Below are 25,603 nucleotides of genomic sequence, written 5' to 3' on the forward strand. Positions count from 1 at the left end.
AGTATGTTAGAAATCACTGAGAGCTATCAAAGTAAAATAGACCTTTATTCTGTGTCATTTCCACTGAAATCATTTTGCAATCCAATTATTTAATGGTTCAGTTGCTGGGCAGTGTTACAGACTCAGTGACAGATGGACAGGAACAGCTGAATGAGCACTTTCAGGCCGCACATAAAGCAAGTGGAAAAATAAGTTGCATGCTTAAGAGGAATGCACTATATTGCAGTGCAACTACAAGAACATTAATCTTTAGAATGCAATCTCGGAGGAAAAGAAAATTGTTAAATGCAATCTGAGGAATGGAAAATTGTTGTACAATGGTTCTGTATTATAAAAATAGCTCTACCCTTGTAGGATTAGAACTGCATTTAAACACACATCTGCAAAAAATCTTTATTAATATTCTTATCCCCAAAACCCTTTCATTTATTTTAAAGAATACAAAATACATTCAGAGTAATGTGAAAGTTTTATCAAGAATAATGCCTCTCTTCCATTGGTTCCATCTTACCTATCTGATTCTATTTCGAGCGTCTCCAGCAATGGCTTCTTTTCCATTCTCCATGCCATTTCCACTGGTGTTCTGCAAAGGGCTATCCTTGGCCCCCTCCTCCTCTTCATCTACATGCCCTTGGCAGCATTACCCAAAAACATGGGGTCAGCTTCCCCATGTATGCTGATGACACCCAGCTCCACTTCTCGACGCCTCCACAGCCCCTGTGTTCTCAGACTGCTTGACTGATGTCCAGTTTGGACAATCTGTAATTTTCTCCAGTCAAGCATTGGGAAGACCAAAGCCATCAACTTCGGCCCACACTGCAAACCCTGTACCCTTGCCACCAATTCTATCCCATCCCCCTCCAACAACCACCGTCTCAAGTTTAACCAGGCTTTTCACAACCTCGGCATCCTATTAGCCCCTGAGCTGAAGTTTGAGTGAATCCATTGTCACCTCCCGAATTGACCATTCCAGTGCTCTCCCAGGCAGCCTTCAATCCTCCATCTTGCATAAACGTCAGCTAATCCAAAGCTCTGCCGCCCAGTACCTTGCTTGTTGCCTTCCAAGCATTCTCTGTCTAACCTTTTGAGTCCTTGCTGTGCCCCCAGGTTTGCAAGACCTCTGAATAGTAGCCTTAGTTATTCATGTCAGAGTTCAGTTTTCCTATTCATTTTCCTGGTTATTTTCATCATAAGAACATAGGAACAGCAGCAGGCCATTTAGCCCCTCGAGTCTATTCTGCCATTCAATGAGATTACGGCTGATCTGTGGCCTAACTCCATATACCTGCCTATGCCGCATAACCCTTAATACCTTTGGTTAACAAAATATCTATCAATCTCAGATTTAAAATTAACAATTGACCTAGCATCAATTGATGTTTGCAGGAGAGACTTCCAAACTTCTACCAACCTTTGTGTGTAGGAGTGTTTCCTAACTTCACTCCTGAAAGGCCTGGCTCTAATTTTTAGACTATGCCCCCTGGTCCTAGACTCCCCAACCAGTGAAAATAGTTTCTCCCTATCTACCCTATCAGTTTCCCTTAATACCTTGAAAACTTTGATCTGATTACCCCTAGCCTTCTAAATTCCAAGCAATACAACACTAGTTTGTGTAATATCTCCTCATAATTTAACCCTTGGAGTCCAGGTATCATTCTAGTAAATCTACGCTGCACTCCCTCCAAGGCCAATATATCCTTCATTAGGTGTGGTGTCCAGAACCGCGCTCAGTACTCCAGGTCTGATCTAACCAGGGCTTTGTCCAGCTGTAGCATAACTTCTACCCCCTTGTACAGGAAACTTTCGATTAACCGGCACCTAAATAACCGGAAATGTCGGTTAACTGGCAACATTCAGGAGTAGGTTCAGGTAACTTTTATTACTTGCCTTCCTCCATGTGTTGCTGTGCAAGGGTGTGGCTGCAGCTGTTGCTAAGCTACAGAGACGCTTGCAACTTGTGGCCATTGTTTTGAACCTGTAACAGGGTTTGTTGCTTTATACGGAGCTCTGAGCTCCGTATCTTTTATTATAGCTTTCGGTTATCCGGAATTTTTGATGAACCGGCACCACGTCGGTCCCGTCCGTGCCAGATTTTAAAAAGTTCCTGTATTCTAGTCCTCTAGATATAAAGGCCAGCATTCCATTAGTCTTTTTGATTATTTTCTGTACCTGTCCATGACATTTTAATCTATGTACACGGACCCTCAAGTCTTTTTGGACCTCCACTGCTTCTAGCTTTTCATCCTTATAAGAGTAAACTACAGAGGGATGCAAGAGAACTTTATCTGGATAAATTGGAGTGAAAGTTAACTTGTAAAACAGTAGGAAACGTTAACAGTGTGAGATTAGTACAACATAATCTATGATCATCACCATGAGGGGAAAAAAAGGGGGTTGCATTTGGGTTGTAGTTCTGTAGATAAGTGATCCCTCAGTGCTGCACTGAAGTGTGAGCCTAGATTATGTGCTCAAGACTCTGGAGTGGGGCTTTAACCCACAACCTACCTAACTCGAGGGTAAGAGTGCTACCACTGAGCCAAAGCAGACACCTGATGTTAAACTGATTTATAGCATTCAAAAAACTACTGGCTAATTACTGAAAGAAGAATGTAAATGAGTTTATGGGAAAAAATTTAAAGATGAGACTGTGTATAATTAGCACCTGATATAGGCTGAATTTAGGGCAGACAAGAAGGGCCAAATATTGACCTCCGGTGCTAACCTGTCCGATTTTAATTTGAGGTAGGAATCATCAGTGAAGGGTCCAAAGCGGGCGGTGAACCATCCAGCCCCCGGAGCATGAGGCCCAGAAGACTTTAACTCCCGGGCCTCAGTTTCATGCCTCGACTCTGACCCCCGCCCAAAGCCGACAGGAATGCCATTACTGCCAGCGGGCAGGAGTCAAAATTGGTGGGGGGGGATCAGGCCACCACCCACGGAAACAATCCTTGGAAAGGTAAGTAGGAATTTGGAGGGTGGGGTCGGCAATTCCACAATTGGGGTGGGGGGAGGGGGAGTCCGGGACAGGAGAAGCCCACGGTATTGTCCTGGCTGACAAAGAACCATTTTTTAACAAAAACATTGAATGGAAATACCTGGAGCTGGATCCTCACTGCTGCCAGCTTTTGATGACAGGCCAATGACCTGAAGTCCCTTATCGCTGGTAACATGAATTCAGTTATGAGGAGAGGTTGGAAAGGTTAGGACTGTTCTCCTTGGAACAGAAAAGGTTAAGAGGTGAACTAATGGAGGTTTTCAAGATGATGAGAGGTTTTGATAGAATAGATAGAGAAAAACTATTCCCTCTGGCAAGTGGGTCAATAACCAGAGGTCATAGATTTAAAATAATTGGCAAAAGATCTAGAGGGGAGATGAGGAGAAATGTTTTCACTCAGAGAGTTGTCGGGATCTGGAACGCTCTGCCTGAAAAGGTGGTGGAAGCTGATTCCATAAATAATTTTAAAAGGAAGTTGGACAGGTACTTAAGGATGTGAAACTTACAGGGTTACGGATAAAAAGCAGGGACGTGAGAATAAGCAGGACTGCTCTTTCAAAGAGCCAGCACGGGCACGATGGGCCGAATGGCCTCCTTCTGTGCTGTAAGTTTCTATGATTCTATGAACATCCTGGTAAACCTCCTCTGTACCCTTTCTGAGGCCTTTATATCTTTCCTGAAGTGTGGTGCCCAGAATCCTTGCCCATCCTTAATCCTTAAGCACGTGGTCATCAAGGTGAAGCAGCTGCTTCTATTGCTCCTTCCTGCGGTGAAGTAGCTTTTGAAACAGCTGTACTATTTCAAAGTCTTAAGTGGCTGCTTCGTGCTTTAAGCAGGTGCTGGGAAGGATTATTGCAGCTAGCATTTCATTAGCTGATCTGCTGTACCATACTGAACAAAAGGATCAAACTGAACGATCAACAGTCTGCCTTAAACACTGAAATAGCATAAGCAACACTCAGTTAACCCTTCATTACCACGAATTGAGTCATTTTTAGGCTTGTATGTTTTACAATATTTTTATATTTTTGTATGTTTGTATAACATTTTTATATGTTTGGCTGAATGCGTGACCATAGAGGTCAGCAAGATCCCAGGTCTGATCCTTAGTCTGTGTTGAGTTTGCTGATTTCAGCTGAGGTTACCGTAGAGGTTCTATTGCTTTTCCCTGTCTCCCTGTGTGAGAGTGTGCAAAATCAGCCAAGTTTCCCACCCTAAGCATTATCCTGATTACTGAAAGTGGGAAATAAAAACAGAAAATGCTGGAAATACTGAGCAGGTCAGGCAGCATCTGTGGCAAGAGAAACAGAGTTAACGTTTCAGGTCGATGACCTTTCATCAGAACTGGAAAATGTTAGAGATGTAACAGGTTTTAAGCAAGTACAGAGGCAGGGACAGGGAGGAGGGGCGGAAAGAACAAAAGGGAAGGTCTGTGATAGGGTGGAAGGCAGGAGAGATTAAATGACAGAAAGGATGATGGTGCAAGGCAAAAGGAGATTCTATGTAAAAAATGAGTCTAGAGGAGGTGTAAATGGGAATAATCACCAATAGCTGCCGTCCAAAAAAAAAATGGGGGCAGAGGTTATGATCTGAAATTGTTCAACTCAATATTGAGTCTGGAAGGCTGTAAAGTGCCTAATCGAAAGATGAGATGATGTTCCTCGAGCTTACGTTGAGCTTCATTGGAACAGTGTAAGAGGCCGAGGACAGAAAGCTCCCCTTCCCGTGCTAGTGCAGGAGATACAACACCTGCCCTTTTACCTCCTCCCCACTGACCAAGGCCCCAATCACTCTTTCCAGATGAAACAATGATTTACTTGTATTTCTTTCAATTTAGTATGCTGTATTTGCTGCTCACGATGCGATCTCCACTATATTGGGGAGACCAATTGCAGATTGGGTGGCCGCTTTGCGGAACGCCTTTGGTACCATACACCAGGAAGGAATCAATACCTTCAGGAGAGGAGGGGTGAAAAAAATTGGTGTAAAAAGATGAGAATTTAAAAAAAAATGTTTTGATTGCTTATTAGAAACAATTTTCAACAACTAGAAAAGTAAAATCCATGGTAACTTTTCAGTGAGTGAAACGCAAGTCACAAAACAGTTGGAGCTGTTTTGTCTGTAATGTAATCCACGTGACAACTTGGCTTTGATAATATATCAATGTGTTTCCTCGCCAACATTAAAATAAAATCAATTTTAAAGGTGACTTAAAAGCGAACATTAAATGGCCCCTTGGTGGCACTTCATGTGCATAATCAGTCTTAAAATGGATCCAGTACCTCTTTTGTGGGAGCACTTAAAACACCTAATTGTAGTCAATTATGGTACTTCTAAAAGTGTGAAAATGGGCCTTTGAATACTTTTTGAAAGCAATGAATGCACTAAACAGCAAAGTTTTGCCTTTTGTTTCAACATATAAAAGAATCTGATTTGCTTAATGGAAAGGGCTTCCAATTACTTGCTGTAGGCTGGTGAGCAATTACAAGCTGAATAAGAGTGCATATAAAAATAGAAACCCATGTTGATTTTTATTTACTTTTGTTAACCTCCATGTTTAAGTTATTCTCCTTTCTCCTCCCCCCAAATTCCCTGACTGAGAAGGTGTTTTGTTACCAGGCACGTGGAATGTCACTCTTGACTCATTCTCAATGATTTATTCCTCCCCCGCCAATGCCCCTGTAGGGAGATGATTAGGTGCCACTCTCCACCCCTCTCACACCCTCACAATGTGTCACATTTTCATGGGCAGACTGAATTCAATCTATTCAGCAAAATTTTCAGTGCCACTCAGCATTTTACATGTCATCAACTCCCCAAAGTGGGGCCGACATCAGACAGTACTGTACAATCTGCTACACTGACGGAGCCAGAAAACCAGCAGGGGATTCAGTTTGGAGCATTTATGCGAGTCTGGTTTGATTGGATTCCAGGCTGGTTTAAGCCTTTGAAACCAATGGTGTGAGGTTTGTCTTTACCCTGCTGTAAGAATTAACCACATCTACAGGTTTATTTACAGTGCATTCTTGAATTTTGGGTCAAATAGGTTTATGTAATTTAGTATTTTTCTATTTAAAAACAATTTGAAATGAACTTATACTCCTATTGTTGGAAGGACTTGCTCCCGTATAGAATTGCCTTGGGCTTTAACTGCTGGTGATATCATTACACCCCCAGACACCACAGAAGCTGACGAGACTCTTCTTGTGATTCATTTTAATGGGTTCTTTAAAAATGATTTGGGTTTTATTGAAAATCACATAAAACCATTAGAGCTTAGCAACAGCTGCACCGAAAATGTTTGTTTCAACGGGAAATAGAATGCTATAAATCATAGCAAGCTGGCAGCATAATGACATCACCGGCATGCTCCGGGCATTTTCTAGAGCATGCCAGGCTCTGCAGATCAGTGCCAGCACAGTCAGGATAGTAGAGCACTGAAAGTTTTATTATTTATCTCTGATTATACATTGAGCAGGAAATGAGAACAAATAAATCCTAACTAAAAACTACAAAGCACAAAATTAAATTTAGATTGCACCTGGAAATGGTCCTCAAAGCACTTTACTTCCAATGAATTACATTTGAAGTGTAATCCCTGTTGTTATGTAGGTAAATACAGCAGCCAATTTGTACGCCGCAAGACCCCACAATCAATGAATAAGCAGATAATCTGTTTCTGGTGATGTTGGTTGATGGCGATTGGCCAGGACACCAGAAGAACTCCCTGCTTTTCTTCTTCAAATAGTGTCATTGGATCCTTAACTTCAAACTGAACAGGCAGATGGAACTGCGGTTTAACATCTCATCCAAAATATTTGTGACAATACAGTATTCCCTCAGACTTGCACTGAAGTATCTACTTGCATGATTTGGATTGGGCCTTGAACCCATAACCTTCTGACAGGGGCAAGAGTGCGAACGATAGAGCCAAGTTGACATTCATTGAAGTTATATTGTTGCATGAGTGATATTGTCTGGGATCCAAGAGCGAGGACAAGCCCAGCAGCGAGGTCAAGGCCCAGGAGTGGCGCAGTGTGGACCAGCAGCAGGGTTGGGGCCCAGGGAAGGTGCGGCACAGGCCAACAGCGAGGTCGGGAGGATCACACTGCATCCTACGAAACCCAGGCAGAGAGGACCTGCGGGAAGGAAGGGAGGAGGACAGTAGCATGTTTGCGTGTGTGTGTGCTAGGCCGTTGTAGCAGAGCCTGGTCTCCAATCGTCTTGGATCCCCTTGCCATTGGACCAAGACCTTGCTCTGTCAAGCCCGTGTGGTAGCTGGTGTGCAACGGCCACCCCACATTAAAAGAATTCACGCACAGGCATCTTCCACCCTTTTAAAATGAAGTTCGGGACCTGGAACGTCAGGACCCTCATGGTCAATCCCAACAGTGATGGACCGGAACACCGTACTGCTATTGCTGCCCGGGAGCTCAGACATTTCAACATTGACATCGCCGCCCTAAGCGAGACCCGGCAGGCAGGGGAAGGCCAGCTCAAGGAGCAAGGCAGTGGCCAAGCACCCCACCCACCCGTCCCTTCAACCACCGTCTGCCCCACCTGTGACAGAGACTGTAGGTCCTGCATTGGACTCATCAGTCACCTGAGAACTCATTTTTAATGTGGAAGCAAGTCATCTTCGGTTCCGAGGGACTGCTTAAGCAGAAGGAGAGAAGAAGATTGTTGCAAATAATGATGGCTTTTATTTAGCTGACCAGTAAGTAGGAGATTTTTTGGAAAGCTAACAGAATTGCATAGTTCTTTGTCAGATGAGGAGTAGAATCAAATTAAATTTCATTTTTGAGTAGTAACTGTCTGTATCAGATACTCCCAGGAAAAGTCAAAGGAATCAAGAAAGTTTGACCATATTGGATGGAAAGAACAGATCAGAGTGAATTGGCAACATGATTTTATCACACAGTCCATTCACCAATTTTGTTACAGCATCTGAATGATGATGATGTTTCACAGGACTAGTAACTATGGGAGTGGAGTAGGGTACAATGTGCCTGACACAAGGCGCATAGCAGCATGCAGTTGAGTATCCACCAACTTAGTGTGCAGTGACGAATGGGAGTGCAATGTTCTGTGACTCGATAGAATAATGTGAGAGCCAATGAGCATAAAGTGGAGGCATTTGCTCCCCAGACAGAGCTGGCAAGTTTACGATTAGGTTATTTTGGGTTTTGACTGAGCAGTTTTCAGTGGATGGTTTTTGTAGGCTAGTGCCCAGTCGAGGGTAAACAGGCTGAGCATCATGTTTAAGAAGTTGACCATTTAGGATGATAGTGAGTTCACAAGAGGCACAAGCATTGTGTAAGTGAAAGACTGAAGACACAGGGCAGGATTTTCATTCAGGAGTTGGGTTGGAGGCGGGACTACAACTTTCGGGGTTGTAGTCCCGCCTCCATCGAGATGCAGCCAATCCACGCGATGTTAACTTGATTGACTTTGTTGAGCCCGCCCAGCGGGCTCAGCAGGCCAATTAAGGGCCACCCGGCAACATGTGATGTCACAGACTGGAATTTCACCTTTCAGGTTTTGACAGATGAAATATCAGTGTTTGAAAACTGGGTGAAGCTGTCAAACACTGACAGTCTTACTTCTAACATGAGTCCTTCTCCACAGACTCTGTTAGAAATCTCTCCTGCACAGTAAGCTGAAGGCTGTCACTTTTGACAGTTCGCAGCCATTCTGCTTTCTGTGCTGGTGAGATGAGGGACTCCCGGGACCTAAAGGAAGGAAGGCTGAAAAGATAAGAAAAGGTCATTTAAACTTCTTTAACCACTTTAGACACACCAAACACACTTACCTTTGCACTCATGCACCCATCACTCACCCGAACACCGACATCTCGACCCCTCCAAGTCCTTCAACCCGACGGCCCGCCTCCTCTAACTTGGTGTGGTTTGGAGCCGTCGGGAATCCCACACTTCAACCTTAAAAATAGGGATTAGACTAAAAACTGCCTGTTAACTACCTGTTAACAGGCAGTTAATTTGCACTAATCCCTTCCCGCCTCGGGTAGGTGGGTCCCAGTGCGGGGCGGCTACCTGCCTCCTTTGAAACTCGCATTGAGGCGGGATGGGTCGGGACCCCTGATTTCGAGATTTTAACCCCCCACACGCCTCCAATCCCTGTTACGTCCGTGTAATAATAAGAAAAGGACTGCAGAGAACGGTACAACAGATGTTTACTCAACGTGGTTCAAACTGCAACTGAAACAACAGATTACTACGCAGCGTTATATACAGGTGTGGTCACTGCCGGTACTACAGTATACATGAGCTGTAGAAAGTAGTTCCCCCCTTAAAGGTACATACATTACAATTCCTCCCCTTTTAGATTAACAGTACCATAACACTCATTTAACAATTAAATATCAAACTAATTACAATTAACACTTTTAACATGCAACATTAGCTGAAAATAGTCTATTTATAAATTCAGTCTTTGGGGAGGCTTCCTGATCCTTTCTGAATAGCGCCTTTCCCGAGGGTCTTGCTCTTGGTGCGGAGGCGATTCTGGCCCCCTGTTGTCGGTTGGTTCATCAGCTTCCGATGCTACTGTTTCTGGGGTAGATGCTACCTGTACGTCGAGTTCATCACCAGGTACGTATGGGCGAGGCATGGGTTTGACTCGTTCCTGTGACTCTAGGATCTGGTCAGCATGGCGTCTCACGATGCTCTCCCCAACGTCCACTGTGTACATTAGTGGCCCCTGCCGTGTGCATATCGTTCCTGGTTGCCATTTCTCTGTTCGGTAGTCGCGGGCCAAGACTGGTTGCCCTACATTGAAGCTCCTTGTCGGCTTCTCATGGATGTGCTGGAATTGCTTACTCTCAGCATCTCTTCGTACATTTGGTCTGAGCAAATCCAGACGAGATCTCAACCTTCGGTTAAAGAGCATCATGGCCGGGGCCTGGTTGGTGACTGCATGTGTCGCATTTCTGTAGGCTAACAGGAAATTGTCCACCTTAAGCTGCAGTGGAATGTCGTCATCGCACATGGCCTTTACTGCTTTTTTAAAGGTTTGTACGAACCTCTCAGCCAATCCATTTGTGGCTGGATGATACGGGGCGGATGTGTAATGCCTTACCCCATTCCTTTTCATAAATCTTCGAAACTCTTTGGACACAAACTGTGGTCCGTTATCAGAGCAAATCTGCTCTGGCAAGCCGTTCCTGGCAAAAATGGTCCGTAGGACTGCAATAGTTTTCTCCGTGGTGGTGGAGGACATTTTTATCACCTCAGGCCATTTCGAGTGCGCATCCACGGCTATTAAAAACATTGAGTCCATGAATGGACCAGCAAAATCAATATGCACCCGTTGCCATGGAGATGAGGGCCACTCCCATGGGTGTAGAGGGGCATGTGGTGGTGCATTTTGGACCTCCTGACATCCTGAGCAGCTCTTTGTCAGGTCCTCGATTTGCTGATCGATCCCCGGCCACCACACATAAGCCCTAGCAAGGCTTTTCATTTTCACCCCTCCCAGATGACCTTCGTGAAGCTCATTGAGCACTCTCTCCCTTAACTTGGGTGGAATTACCACTCGGGATCCACACATCAAGGTCCCCTGGCATACTGACAGCTGTTCTCTTCTGGATGAGAATGCTGGCAACAGTGAGTCGCCATGTGCTGGCCATCCCTTCACCGTCAAATCATATACCCGAGACAGTGTTGGGTCATTTCGGGTCTCCTTCTCTATACCAGCGTTAGTTACTGGCAAGCATTCAATTATAGTCGAATGAAATATTTTGACAGGATCCACTGCTGGTGCTTCCTCTGCAGTGGGCAGTGGCAGGCGTGATAGCCCATCAGCGTTTCCATGCTGTTTCATGTCCTTATACTCGATTTCATATTGGTGCGCCCCTAGAAAAAGGGACCATCTTTGTAGCTGTTGCGCAGTCATCACCGGAACGCCCTTCTTTGGATTAAAGATGGAGACAAGTGGTTGGTGGTCAGTCAGCAAGGTGAACTTCTGCCCGTGCAGATAGTGATTGAACTTTTTCACTCCCCACACTAGGCTGAGGGCCTCCCTGTCAATCTGGGCGTAGTTACGCTCGGCTGAGGTTCGTGACCGAGACGCAAAGGCTACTGGCCTCTCCGAGCCATCCGGGAATTTGATCGACAGCACCGCTCCAATGCCATAGGGTGATGCATCACACGCCAACTGAATTGGTAGTGCTGGGTTGAAATGAGCCAACAACTCTTTTGACGTGATCAATGCTCATAATGAAAGCTCGTTTACATTCGTCATTCCACTTCCATGGTACCCCCATTTGCAGTAGGGTGTTCAGTGGGTGTAGTATGGTAGACAAATTCGGCAAGAACTTATTGTAGTAGTTCACCAGCCCGAGGAACGACCTCAGTTGTGACACATTTTCCGGTGCTGGAGCCTTGACTACTGCCTCAATCTTTTCAGGGGACTTATGTAACCCCTCTTTATCAATAACGTGGCCACAATACGAGATCTGCTTCTGGAAAAACTCGCATTTGTGGCGATTAGCTCGGAGCCCATATTCCTTCAATCTAGTGAGCACCTGCTCCAGGTTGGCGAGGTGATCACTGTCATTTTCACCCGTGACCAGGATGTCGGCCAAATAACACTGGGTCCCTGGAATCCCTTGCAGGACTTGTTCCATTGCCCTTTGCCGGAGCTGATGCTACCCCGAACACCAGCCGGTTGTATTGGTAGAGACCTTTATGAGTGTTGATCGTGAGGTACTGTTTCGAGGCTTCTTCTACCTCCATTTGCAGGTACGCCTGGGCCAGATCAATCTTAGTGAAGCGTTTCCCTCCAGATAGCGAGGCGAAAATATCTTCAATCCGCGGAAGCGGATATTGTACAGTGTGAAGGACTGGGTTCACTGTCATCTTAAAGTCCCCACAGATGCGAACCTTCTTTGGTTCCCCAGGCGTATTACTCAACGACTGCTTCATTACAGGAGCGATGGGTGTAGCCCACTCGCTCCAGTCCACTTTGGACAGTACTCCTGAACATTCCAAATCTTCCAGCTGTGCTTCGACGGCTGGGCGGATCGCATAAGGTACCGGTCTGGCCTTAAAAAACTTTGAGCTTGCATTTTCCTCTATTTTGATCGTCGCTGTTATGCCTTTTAGTGTTCCGAGTCCCTGCTGGAACACTTCTTGTGCATCAGTTAGCATTTTTGACAGTCGTCCAGGTGTGACATCGTCATCCTTTTTGGCATCTACAGTCAGTGCTTGTATGGAATGCCAATCTAGCTGTATCTTCCGGATCCATTCATGTCCTAGTAGTGGTGGTCCTCCATCTGGCAATACATATAGGTCCATTTTTGGTGTTTCCTTGCCGTTATATATAACGTTCACCCTTATTTTTCCTTTGGGGTAGACTTTTTGCCCCATGTAAGTCTTCAAGAGAATCTTTGTATCTCTCAAGGGTATATGTGAGAATAGCCGCTTGTAGTCCCTTCGGTTTATGACTGTTAGGGCTGATCCTGTGTCCAGTTCCATTTTCACTTGGACTCCTGCTATCTTGAGCGTGACCCAGATAGTTTGGTGATCCTCCATTTTGATCACATTATGTAGCTTCAGACAACCCAGCTCCTTGCTTCCGGAGTCTGTATCACTCTTCTGTTCGTCTGAACTACTCTCCGTCACCTTATGTACCTTCTTGTACTTCTCCTGTGGAGATTTCTTGCTGCTGGTTTTCTTTCCCGACCTGCAGACTCTTGCTATGTGTCCTACTTTTCCACACTGTCTGCACACTTGGTCCTTGAACCAGCAATCATTATGGTCATGTGTTGTTCTGCCGCAGCGATAGCACTTCACTGTTCCGTATGACATTTCATTTGTGCCATATTCTTGCGGTCTCCGTTGTATCTCTGCAGCGCCCCGTGCTGCTGCTTCGTGTGATACTGCAATGCTGAAAGCCTTGTCCAGCGTAAGATCCTTTTCTGATAGAAGCCGTTTCTGGGTTCCTTCACTTTGAAGCCCACACACAAACTTGTCCCTTAAAGTATCTGCTCGACCCGTTCCAAACTGGCAGTGTTTCGATAGCTTGCACAGTTCCGTTAAATACTCAGCATTACTTTCATCTTTATGCTGGTTCCTTTTGTGAAACTTAAATCTTTCTGCTATCAGCAGCGGTTTGGGGTTTAAGTGGTCCTGTAGGATTGACACTATGTTTTCAAAATCCTTTTCTACTGGCTTCTCTGGGGTTACTAGGTTTCGTAGTAAGCCATACGTTTTTGCACCCATTGAATTCAACAATACCAGCGCTTTCTTGTCATCTGGCACTTCATTCGCCTTGCAGTATACTTCTATGTGTTCGACATATGTCGTCCAATCTTCGACTTCATTGTAGAACGCTGTGATACTGGCACTCTTCGGCATTTTTGGGTGTGGTTAGACTGGCTTAAAATGGCGTCTCCCGCGCTGCTGCCAACGCCGCTCTCAGCGGTCCTCGTGGCAAATGGCGATGCCCTGTGGGTTTCATGCGCTGCTCCTGCGCTGCTGCCAACAGCGCTCTCTGCGGTCCTCATGGCAATGGCAGCGCCTCGCCTTTTCCTGCGCGCCTCTCTCCCCCGTTGACGCTGCTCGGCCCTTGACCACCGGCTGCGCTCTGCCCTCTCTCTCTCCCCCGTCGACGCTGCTCGGCCTTTTTCTGTGCCGCTCGGTCGGGCTCTAGCCCGTCGCTGTCCGGGAAGGGTCTGCGCAGTACCTGTTGCCAGCCCATTTCGCTGGACCACCGTGACTGGAAAGCCAAGCCTGTCTCTCGACAGCCTCCCCTGCAATGCTCAAATCTCCGCTGGATGACTGGGCGGTTGCCCGTGGTCGACGCCCGTGCTTCTGGACTCGACCTTCTTCCACTGTTCTCCAGGAGCAAATCCCTGGGAGGTGATGCAGTGTTGCAGGTAGGTTCAAACTTGCTCGTCGCCACTGTTACGTCCGTGTAATAATAAGAAAAGGACTGCAGAGAACAGTACAACAGGTGTTTACTCAATGTGATTCAAACTGCAACTGAAACAACAGATTACTACTCAGCGTTATATACAGGTGTGGTCACTGCCGGTACTACAGTATACATGAACTGTAGAAAGTAGTTCCCCCCTTAAAGGTACATACATTACAATCCCGACTCCACGGCCCAATGAAAATCCTGCCCACAGTCTTTGTGGTACTTGGTTGTACTTTGCCATAAGTTTCGTATCATTAGTGAGTGTGGTTCCCAAGGTGGAAAAGTCAATAGCTTGAGTAGCAAAGGCACTGTCAGCAGAGATGAATTTCTGCAATCTGGTCGCGGACAGGTCATTTATGTACAGATTAAAAAGGAGTGGTGCTAGAACTGATTCCTGGGGGAGGCCATTGATTTGGTGTCTCCACAAGCTGGTGCAGTCCGCCACGTGCACTCTGACATGTCGTCGTTCTAGCAGTACTTCAACCAAGCAGGTGGCCCAATATGACAGGAGACCAGTATGCCAGACCATGCCATAGGCTGTGGTTAGATTGAGGAAGACAACACCAATGTTAAGTTTTTTCTGAAAGCCATGTTCAATGAAGGTGGTATGGGCAAGTAATTTGCCACAAGTGCTGCAGCCATGGTGGAAACCAGCTTGGTGTGAGCTCAGTGCAGCATCTCCTGCTGGATTGATATGATGCTGGAGAACCAATCACTTGAGCATCTTATAGCAAGCACTCAGTGGGAGATTGGTCAGTAGCTTGCAAGTAACTGCAGGTGCTTGCCTGGCTTAAGTAGGTCAACAATCTTTGCTCTGCACAATACAGCTGGAACTTAGCCTTCAAGGACGGCTTGAGTGAAGAAAAGTGATAGCCAATTACAAGCTTGTCAATAAAGGTTCTTCAAAACTTCAGGGTGTATATTATCATAGCCGGCTGAGGTACCAGGCTTCATATTACGTGGCACAGAGTGAGTTCTGATGGTGTAAAGGCTGGTAGGGTGCCTGGTTCAGAGTGTTTCATTGAATGTGGCGTAATTCATCATGTACTTTCCATTTGAAGACATTATTGCGGGAGCCTCTTGCCACTTTTAGTAGGTAAGTGGCAACAGCATTAGCTGACGCAGATGATCAGGTCTGCCTGGTGGGCGTTGAGCACCGCCCAAGCAACAGATGAGGCTCCAGCTTTTCTGACTACAGTGAGTAAAATCCATCTGTCAGGCTGTTGATGGTGGGGGATTTGGCAATGGTAGTGCCATTGAGGGTCAAGGGGAGAGGGTTGGGCTCTCTCTCGTTCAAGATGGTCATTACATGGCATTTATGTGGTGCAATTGTTACCTGCCATTTGTCCGACCAAGCCTGCATGTTATTCAACAACAATAACAACAACAACAACTTGTATTTATATAGTATCTTTAACATAGTAAAATGTCCCAAGGCTCTCCACAGGAGTATTATAAGACAAAACATTTGACACCAAGTCACATAAGGAGAAATTTAGGGCAGTGACCAAAAGCTTGGTTATAGAGGTAGGTTTTAAGGAGCATCTTAAAGGAGGGTAGAGAGGCAGAGCTTAGGGCCTAGGCAACAGAAGGCATGGCCACCAATGGTTGAGCGATTATAATCAGGGATGCTCAGGAGGGCAGAATTAGAGGAGCCCAGATATCTCTGGGTGGGGTTGTGGGTCTGAAGGAGATTACAGAGATAGGGAGGGTCGAGGCCATGGCGGGATTTGAAAATAAGGATGAGAATTTTGAAATCGAGGCGTTGCTTAACAGGGAGCCAATGTAGATCAGCGAGCACAGGGGTGATGGGTGAATGGGACTTGGTGCGAGTTAGGACACAGGCAGCCGAGTTTTGGGATGACCTCAAGTTTACATAGGGTAGAATGTGGGAGGCCAGCCGGGAGTGCATTGGAATAATCAAGTCTAGAGGTAACAAAGGCATGGATGAGGGTTTCAGTAGCAGATGAGCTGAGGCAAGGGCTGATGTTACGGAGGTGGAAGTAGGCGGTCTTAGTTATGCTGCGGATATGTGGTTGGAAGCTCATTTCGGGGTCAAATATGATACCAAGGTTGCGAACAGTGTGGTTCAGCCTCAGACAGATGTTAGGGAGAGGGATGGGGTCAGTGGCTAGGGAATGGAGTTTGTGGTGGGGACCGAAAACAATGGCTTCAGTCTTCCCAATATTTAATAGGAGAAAATTTCTGCTCATCCAGAACTGGAGTCGTACAAGCTGTCTGACAATTCAGAGACTGTGGAGGGGTCGAGAGAAGTGATGGTGAGGTAGAGCTAGGTGTCGTTAGCATACATATGAAAACTGACGCTGTGTTTTCAGATGATGTTGCCAAGGGGCAGCATGTAGATGAGAAATAGGAGGTGGGCCAAGGATATATCCTTGGGGAACACCAGAGGTAACAATGCGGGAGCAGGAAGGGAAGCCATTGCAAGTGATTCTCTGGCTATGATTAGATAGATAAGAATGGAACCAGGCGAGTGCCGTCCCACCCAGCTGGATGACAGTGGAGAGGCGTTGGAGAAGGATGTCCTGCTGTTGGCTGGCATGGGCTGCTTCATTATCCAAGGAGTTGGGAGTGGAGCTTCATGAACACTGTGGATCGTCAGTGAACAACACCACTCCTGACCTTATGGTGGAGGGAAGGTTATTGTTGAAGCAGCTGAAGATAGTTGAGCTGACAGTTATTGTCCAGGGTTACACTAGGGTGAGATACCAGAGGGTGTCTGCGCTTTCAGAACTTCACCCATCATGAACTCTCTGCAGTCAAGAAAGAAGAGTTAAGTTCAGAAAAATCAGAGGAAAGGAAAGACCAATACAGATACATGGATGCAATGAGAAGCAGACATGCAAACAAATACACAGACAAAATGCCTATTAAAGATTTACCTTTGAACACAGGTTCTCAATTTATAGCCCCCCGTCCTAAAAAATGCTGCACTTGCAGTTCATGCATGAGAGCAACTGATCTCAACAGTGCCGCAGTAAGAAATTCTCTCTCTCTCTCCCTCTCTCTCTCTCTCTCTCTCTCTCTGAATGTGTCTGTGTGTATCACACTGTGATTTGGTCTGTGCATTTGTTTCTCTTTTGATCTGTGTGTGTGTGTGATTTCCATCCTCCGTTGTTGTCTGCATACGTACAGATTCAGCTGGGTTTGCTGGATTACAGTCGGGACTGGGAACCCTGGTCATTTATTTTTCAAGTCACACTGTTTATAAAGTGCCAGCCTTGCTTCTTGCTTACAAAGTATAGTCAATCAAATGAAAGTAAAACATGAGAAATACCTCATTTCTATATTTGCACAACAGTCTTGAATAAAGCAAATAAACTCTAATATTGGCGCAGATTTTGCTGGAGTGGAGCGCCTCGCGCCATGCCCTGTTAATTAGATTTGTTCGTGCACGCTTAGGTGTTAAAAATTTTGCCCACAAAGTGGCTGGAAGTACGAGCTGATAATGGCCAAAGAAGTGATTGGCAGTCATTAACAATTATCACAGCGTTAGAGGTACTTGCGCTGTTAGTTACTAGACTTGGCTTTCTGTGACGTGTTTAATGGGCAATTCAGGTGCAAATGCAGCAACTTCATGAAAATCACGGGGAGGTTAAGGGTGAGATGTCATTTTTGTGAAGCTAACGGCGGAGCAGCACAAGTCGTCCAGCCACTTGTGGTAACTCACAACCTATGGGGGTTATTTCTTCCTCGCTACAAGTTTCTGACTGGTTTGCGCATTAATAATGGTAGGCGTTGTTCAGATGCCATTATTTTTTCAGAAAAATCTGGCCCATTGTTTGAGAGATTTAAATAAGTTTGTTGGTGCATTGCCAGGGAGAACTAAACAGCAGTGCTGCATCATGAAGCATTCAAAGGATAGATTTAAATGGTAATATAGGTTATGAATGTGTAACAAACTGGATCCATACAAGCACAAAATAAAATGGAGAAGGACGATATAATTAGTTTTCTTCCCTATTAATTTTTTTTTAAATTAAGTTCTCTAGAGTTGTACTTTCTTATGTGCCTGATTTATACAAGCCGTAGTGGCAGGAGACTTAAAAAAAAATTCCCATCAATCTGGGCTAGACCAAGGTCACCGAGGAGGAGGAGAGCAGGTACTTTACTATATGGACGGAGGAGAAATTCAGGTCTTTATATCTATGGTTCTGCAACTCTACTATGAAAATGTAGTCACAAGGACCATTATTAGGGAAGTGTATTCTTTTTGTATGGCAACATCTTCTAAAGGACAGAGGGTCCAATATGTTTTGAGTATCACAAATGTAAGAAGCTATTAGATACTGAACAACTATTAAGAAAGCCCTATTCAGCCTGTGCCTCACAAACAACCTGATGACTCCCAGTGATGCAGAGACACAGAGTGCCCACAGCGTCTGGCCTGCACTCAAGGCCTCCATAATCAGCACCTGTGAAGAGACGCTCGGTCACTCAACCAGGAAACACCAAGACTGGTTCGACGAGAATGACCAGGAGATCTAGGAGCTAATAAGTCACAAGCGCAAGGCATTCCTGATCTGGAAACAGCAACAGAACTCAAGAGCAAGAAAGCAGCTCTACAGAAGCCTGAAGGCCGAGGTCCAACAAAAAACTCGCGACCTAAAGAACAGATGGTGGGTGGAGAAAGCGCAGGAGATCCAGCAGCTAGCCGACAACCACGACATGCATGGATTCTTTAGCACAGTCAAGACCATCTACGGCCCAAGCACCCAAGGCCCTTCCCCACTGCGAGCCAAGAATGGAGAGGTACTCATTAAGGACAGGGAAGCAGTCAGTGCCCGATGGAAGGAGCACTTTGAAGATCTCCTTAACCACGACTCTGTCTTTGACACGAGTGTCCTCAACTCCATCCCACAGCATGCCACCCGCCACCATCTCAGCACAACCCCAGCCCGGCATGAGGTTGAAAAGGCCATCCGACAACTGAAGAACAACAAGGCCTCAGGAGCAGATGGAATCCCCGCCGAGGCGCTAAAGCATGGCGGAGAAGCACTACTGGTGCAAATTCATGAACTCATTTCTCTTATCTGGAAGGAGAGCATGCCAGGGGATCGCAGAGACGCCGTAATTGTGACCATCTTCAAGAAAGGTGACAAGTCCGATTGCGGTAATTACAGAGGAGTTTCCCTGCTATCTGCCACAGGGAAAGTCATCGCAAGTATCCTCCTCAATCGCCTTCTCCCAGTGGCCGAAGAGCTCCTCCCAGAGTCGCAATGCGGATTCCGCCCACTAAGGGGCACAATGGACATGATCTTCACCGCACGTCAATTACAAGAGAAATGCAGGGAACAGCACCAACTGCTGTACATGGCCTTCTTTGATCTCACAAAGGCCTTCGACACTGTCAACCTTGAGGGATTATGGAGTGTCCTCCTCAAATTCGGCTGCCCTCAAAAGTTTGTCATTATCCTCCGCCTGCTTCACGACGACATGCAGGCCGTGATCCTGACCAACGGTTCCACCACAGACCCAATTCACGTACGAACTGGGGTCAAGCAAGGCTGTGTCATCGCACCAATGCTCTTCTCAATCTTCCTTGCTGCAATGCTCCATCTCACCTTCAGTAAGCTCCCCATTGGAGTGGAGCTAATTTACAGCATAAACGGGAAACTGTTCAACCTCCGTCGCCTCCAGTCCAACTCCAAGGTCGTCCCATCCTCTGTCGTCGAATTACAGTATGCGGACGATGCTTGCGCCTGCGCTCACTCGGAGGTCGAACTCCAAACCATCGTAAACACCTTCACTGAAGCATACGAGAGCATCGGCCTTACACTAAACATCCGTAAGACAAAGGTCCTCTACCAACCTGCCCCTGCCACACAGTGCTGCCCCCCGATCATCAAAATTCATGACAAGGCCTTGGACAACGTGGACCACTTTCCATACCTTGGGAGCCTAGTGTCAACAAGGGCAGACGTCGACGACGAAGTCCAACACCGCCTTCAGTGTGCCAGTGCAGCCTTCGGTCGCCTGAGGAAGAGAGTGTTTGAAGACCAGGACCTCAAACCCGGCACTAAGCTCATGGTCTACAGGGCAGCAGTGATACCTGCCCTGCTGTATGCCTCAGAGACATGGACCATGTACAGCAGGCACCTCAAAGCACTGGAGAGGTACAACCAACGCTGCCTCCGCAAGATCCTGCAAATCCATTGGCAGGATAGGCGCACCAACATCGGTGTTCTTGCTCAGGCCAACATCCCCAGTGATATACCTATCAATTCATCCAATGAAAAGCGACGAGTTAAGATAGTAACTATAGGTTTTTATTGGCTAAATAACAGAGCCCACCCTCGTGGGTGATCGGGTCCAACAAGGAGGAATACCAGCCAGTCGACCACCTTTATACCTGGGCAAGCAGGCGGAGTCATGGGCGGAGTCAGCTGTGGTCAGCCCAGGTATAACAGCGTGACAAGAGGTGACCTTGTGTAGTGATACAACAGTGTAAACAGTGATAACCATAGTGTAACGATATAAACAGTGATAACCATAGTGTAACGATAGTGAACGATAAAAGTGGTTTACCACACCCAGCATCGAAGCTCTGACCACGCTCAATCCGCTCCAATGGTCGGGTCACATTGTCTGCATGCCCGATACAAGACTCCCAAAACAAGTGCTCTACTCGGAGCTCCGGCACGGCAAGAGAGCCCCAGGTGGGCAGAGGAAACGCTTCAAGGACACCCTCAAAACCTCCTTGAAAAAGTGCAACATCCCCACCGACACCTGGGAATCCCTGGCCCAAGACCACACAAAGTGGAGGAGAAGCATCCGGGAAGGCGCCGAACACCTCGAGTCTCTTCGCTGGGAGCAAGCGCAAGCGCAAGGAGCGCACGTCAACCCAAGCACCCCACCCACCCGCCCCTTCAACCACCGTCTGCCCCTCCTGTGACAGAGACTGTAGGTCCCGCATTGGACTAATCAGCCACCTGCGAGCTCATTTTTAATGTGGAAGCAAGTCATCCTCAGTTCTGAGGGACTGCCTAAGATTGTTAACAAAGGTATATATTAATACTACAAATATTTTGTTGTAGACTAATTATAAATTCTCATATCTTACAAAGCATTATACATTCATTAAAGTTTATTGCGACAATGTGTTAACTAACTGTGATCTTCCAGACTACATTTTAATATATCTTGCATATTTAAAAAATATTTGAGCAAGAATATTTGTGCTGATCAAGATGAGAGATATTCAGCCTGGAAAAATTAGACATTTTTGCATAATTTGCATCCAGTTTTAACATTGACCTCTCCAAAGCATAAGACATGTTCAGTGCAACAGTCCTTTTACTCTGTCCCAGCACCATGCCTTGAACTCAACCTCAAAAATGCATTCCCTACTGTTATCATTGTGAATTTCTCTTTACCAAATGAGGCAGCCTTTGGTCTCTATGACTTGTGTAGTTTTGTGCTATGGACTTGTCCCTTGTAGGGAGTGGGTTGAGCCTGCCCAAACTAATTTTATTTAGGATGGTTACAGTTATCAGAGCGAGGACACACTTGTCCCATCAGTCTAGTCTAGAGGTGAAATAATAAACCTCTCTCTTATCCACACTTGACCTGTTCTACAACTCTAGTTGTTCAACATATATTGAAAAATACAAAAGTTACAAAAGAGTTTCTTCACACAGATTTTACAGAAAAGTTTACATACCCTCAGTACGGAAGGACCTTGCAGCAGACTTTATAGACTATCTTAAACTTATTCATTTCCATTTTATTTATGCCAATGAGGAGTTTATACTGATGTTTGAGGTCAAAGATGGAATATTTATGCTCCATTTTATATTGAAGCATGGCCATTTAATAGTTAACCATTTGAAATCTTTTCCTTTATCCATATTTCAAAGTTTGCTACTTGGCCATGAGGATGAAAGAACTCTTCTGTGTATATAATGGAACTTTTAACCATCCTAATTAAAGGGAGTGAAAAGTATTAAACGTTATAACCTGTTCTAAACTGCTTGCCTAGCATTGCAAGCACACAGTTGGAAATGTCATTAAAAATGAAGAGCAACTTCTTGCCAATTTGGCAATGGAATATTCCAACTGAATGAATGTTTTGGTCAACTTTCTATTGTCTACAAATTTGAAGTTTAAAATTCAATTCAGCAAGTGAATTTGCTGTCACACACTGACTGCGAGAAATAAATGTTGTTTCTCATTGAATAATTCCATGATATAAAAAATGGTGTGTGTTAAAAATGTGTTAGTCACCCAACTTTAGCCACTTAATATAGTTGTCTTATAATTACATCATCTAATAGTATTTTTGATAAACTGTCAACAGTTCATTGTGTTTTGATTTCAGATACGGTCAGATAAAGACAGGGAGATCCAGATCCGATACAGTATCACTGGACCCGGTGCGGATCAGCCACCCATGGAGGTCTTCAGTATTGATCAGGTTGCTGGTAGGATGCACGTCACCAAACCCCTGGATCGTGAGGATATTGCATCTTTTCATGTAAGAGCCCACCCTTTCAATTTTATTTTTATTTCTTCGGTTTCAAACTACCCTTCATGCTAGTAGACTAAGAACAGGAAAAAAATCCTAATTACTGCTAGTTAAAAGGTGTGTAGAGGTTGCATTAAAATTGCTCATTCTTCCAGAAAGAGTGCAGTATTTGGACTAATGATTGTCGGAGAGTAGTTTGATTTTTCAAAATGGTCACAATGTTGGGCTTCCCATATTGATGTTGCCGATGAATGGTGGCATATCTAGTGCCCTACTGGTTTAGACTGTCTTGAAAAATTTGCTAATCAAAATCTATCAACTGCTGATCAGTTTTCTTTAATTGTACATAACATTACTACTGAAGAAACTCAAAATGTTCAAGTCTTGCAGTTACAGATTGGTCTTGTGTCCTTCAATATTTCAGTATTAGTACTTGCAGTTTTCTTCAATTGGATATAAACTAAATAAGAAAGAAATAAGTTGCATTTTTATGGCACCCAAGTCACTGATGTAATGTAGGGAATCGTTACAGCTAATTTATGCAGAGCAAGGTCCAACAAACAGCAATGAGATAAATGACCAGATAATTTGTTTTAATTATGTTCCTTCAGAGATAAATATTAGCCAGACACTGGGAGAACTCCCAAATCTTCTTCAAATAGTGCCATGGGATCTTTTATGTCCATCTGAGGGGCCTCGGTTTAACATCTATGTTAGAACTGTTGGTGAGAGGAGCTTAGAGTCGTTCTCTCTGTGCCAGAAATGAGAAATCAAGGTGCAGTGTCTTTTGCTTATAGATTTATTAGAGGAAATGATACCCACAATCAACACATGATGCGAGGGCTGCAGACAATCTCGCGCTACAGTTGCTGAGTTCATTAGCAGAGTGCCCAATCCTCAATTTACCTCACTTTGTATAATAATCAGACCATTATAATGCACTCAGCTCCAGGCCATTACATCATATACCTTCTATGACTTTTACCCTTAGTTTATGCTAACTTCCATTAGCTCAGCATTCCAGAGACTCTCTGGCCTAGAAATTCAGTATAGCCACATTTGGGGCGCTACAGCCGGGCGGCCGCTAAAGTTTGCGCCCGGCGCAACTTCGCGCCACCTTCGCCGATATTCAGTGGCATCGCCCCAAGAGGTTGCTGCTGCGCTAAAACAGGTGATGCACGACTATCATTAGGCGCTAAGCCGGCGGCACAGGGCGAAACCCCCGAGGGCGGGCGCAGCGCAGGTGCGGCGAGTTGCTGATTGACGGCAGACACTCTGGCGCCGGTGAGCTCTTAAAGGGGGAGGGTGGATTTGTTTGCCTGCCACGCCCTGCACACTGCAGCCCTGAAGCAAGGCCTGACCACTGCTGCTTGATCTGGACAACGCCCAGGACTATGGAGAAGGCCAACGTTTGCACCCATTGCAGCCCCCATTATATGTTTCCAGTCAATGCTATGGCTCTGAAGTTAAAGACAAGTGCAAAGCTGTGGCCTGAAGCCACAAGTACCTGTGCAAGTGTTGAGCCAAACCAGAAAGCTCTCTACCTTTGTCTCTCTGCAAAGATCCGTCTCTCACAAAGAAGGAGTGTTGCAAAATGGCTGCCATTTCTACTGCAGGAGGAGTCCCCTTTAATTAGCGCCCCCCGCACCCCGCAGCGACTGGGAACCGTTCCCCTCCACCAGTCGCTAGGGGCGCCAGGCGCGCAATAGGGTGTTGCTATTTCCTGTTTGGGGCGCACAAAGGGTGTTGCACGATGAAATGACATCAGGATCTGCGCGCGCAGCTGAGCGCACGCAAAGGCTTTGCGCCGCCGCTAAATCTTTACTGCAGTTGGGGAGAGGCGCAGATCGCGCAGCGCCCAGCCGCTAGCCGCCTAGCGCCCCACATCTCCTCCTAAGGCGCTAGCGGCTGGCGCAAACAACTGAATTTCTAGGCCTCTGTCTATGGTAGAGATCCACGGCCTTCACTCATAAGCTGCCTGTCTAACTACATCTAGGGGAAAGGGTAAATGCAACTCCTTATATGTTGTAAGACCCATCGATTTATCTACCAGAAGGTCAGAACTACACAAAGAATACACAACTATCTTTATGACTCCAGTTGGTAAAGACACAAAGGGGCCTTGATGGTATAAACTGATCTGGACGTTCCAGTTTTCTGCAGACACTGGGGGTTATTTTGGTGAAAGGGTGAAAACAGGCGCTAAATGGGTGCTGTGCTAACAAGACACATCTGCTTTCAGCATGCAATTTTGGTCCAGATGAGGAGGGATGTCCTTTACCTCAAGGGGGGGAAGGAACTACCTTGCCCTCCTGTCCCTCCTCTTCCTCGCTCCTGCAGCAGATGGTGCTGCTCTGCTTGGCCTCATGTCCTCCTCCCATTCCTCCTCCAGAACAAGAGGGACCCCCAGAAAGATGTCCATGACCAAGCACCTCCTTTCTCCTGGTGACTCCTATAAGGTGTCCAATACGGAAGAGTAGCACAGCACACACTCTTTTTAGGTGAAGTCCTCCAAGAATCTCCAGAATAAATGTTGATAAGAGTGTTGGTGAAGTCTTGACAAACTGTCCCAGAAAGTCTCCCGATGTGTCTCAAAAGTCCTCTTCAAGCCAATAACAGCAAGTGTACAGTGAAAGCTGAGCATGGCTTTAAGTCACACTCGAAATCCTCAACAATGACTTGTTTACTCCTATTCAGCTGGTCGCTGTTAGGAGAGGGCGTTAATTGAAGTGCTAGCCACCAAAATGCCATGCAGCCTCTTTAATGAGTGCTAGCAGGCAATTTAATTGGCAATCAGCCCCTTAAAGATCCTCTGGGCAGCCGTTCCTAACACATGCTTCAACTCCTTTACCAAGTTGGCATTGCTATCAAGACCTCATCTTGGCCACCTCAGAGGCTCTTTAGTGCCTAAAGTATCTAGGGAAAATCACCCCCATTGTCTTTTAATCACAAAGTGAGTTCTCAGTTCAAATTGGAACCCGAGCACAATCTAACAAGCTTCTCTGAAAGTCTCATCTTAAATACTGCAACTCCAGCAGCGCAGCACTCCTTCAGTGCACTGGAGTGCCAGACTAGATTATGTGCTCAAATCTCTGGAGAGGGGCTCGAACCCACAACCTTCTGACTCATGCAATGTTTTATGGTATACTCTATAGAATGCTACTCCCTTGCTAATT

The 25,603-nt window shown here is 45.8% G+C and overlaps 1 protein-coding gene across 1 annotated transcript in view; it reads left to right on the top strand.

Moving 5' to 3' along the window:
- LOC147108646 (cadherin-4-like) overlaps positions 1 to 25,603 on the top strand; it is a 735,941-nt gene that overhangs the window by 537,255 nt on the left and 173,083 nt on the right. Inside the window, exon 5 of the mRNA XM_086005339.1 lies at positions 22,281 to 22,436. Coding sequence (XP_085861465.1) covers positions 22,281 to 22,436 — 156 coding nt within the window. The remainder of the gene's footprint in view (positions 1 to 22,280; positions 22,437 to 25,603) is intronic.

The sequence above is a fragment of the Somniosus microcephalus genome, chromosome 13, assembly GCF_052327205.1.
Source record: "Somniosus microcephalus isolate GS21.2 chromosome 13, FLI_Smic_1.0, whole genome shotgun sequence".
NCBI lineage: Eukaryota > Metazoa > Chordata > Chondrichthyes > Squaliformes > Somniosidae > Somniosus > Somniosus microcephalus.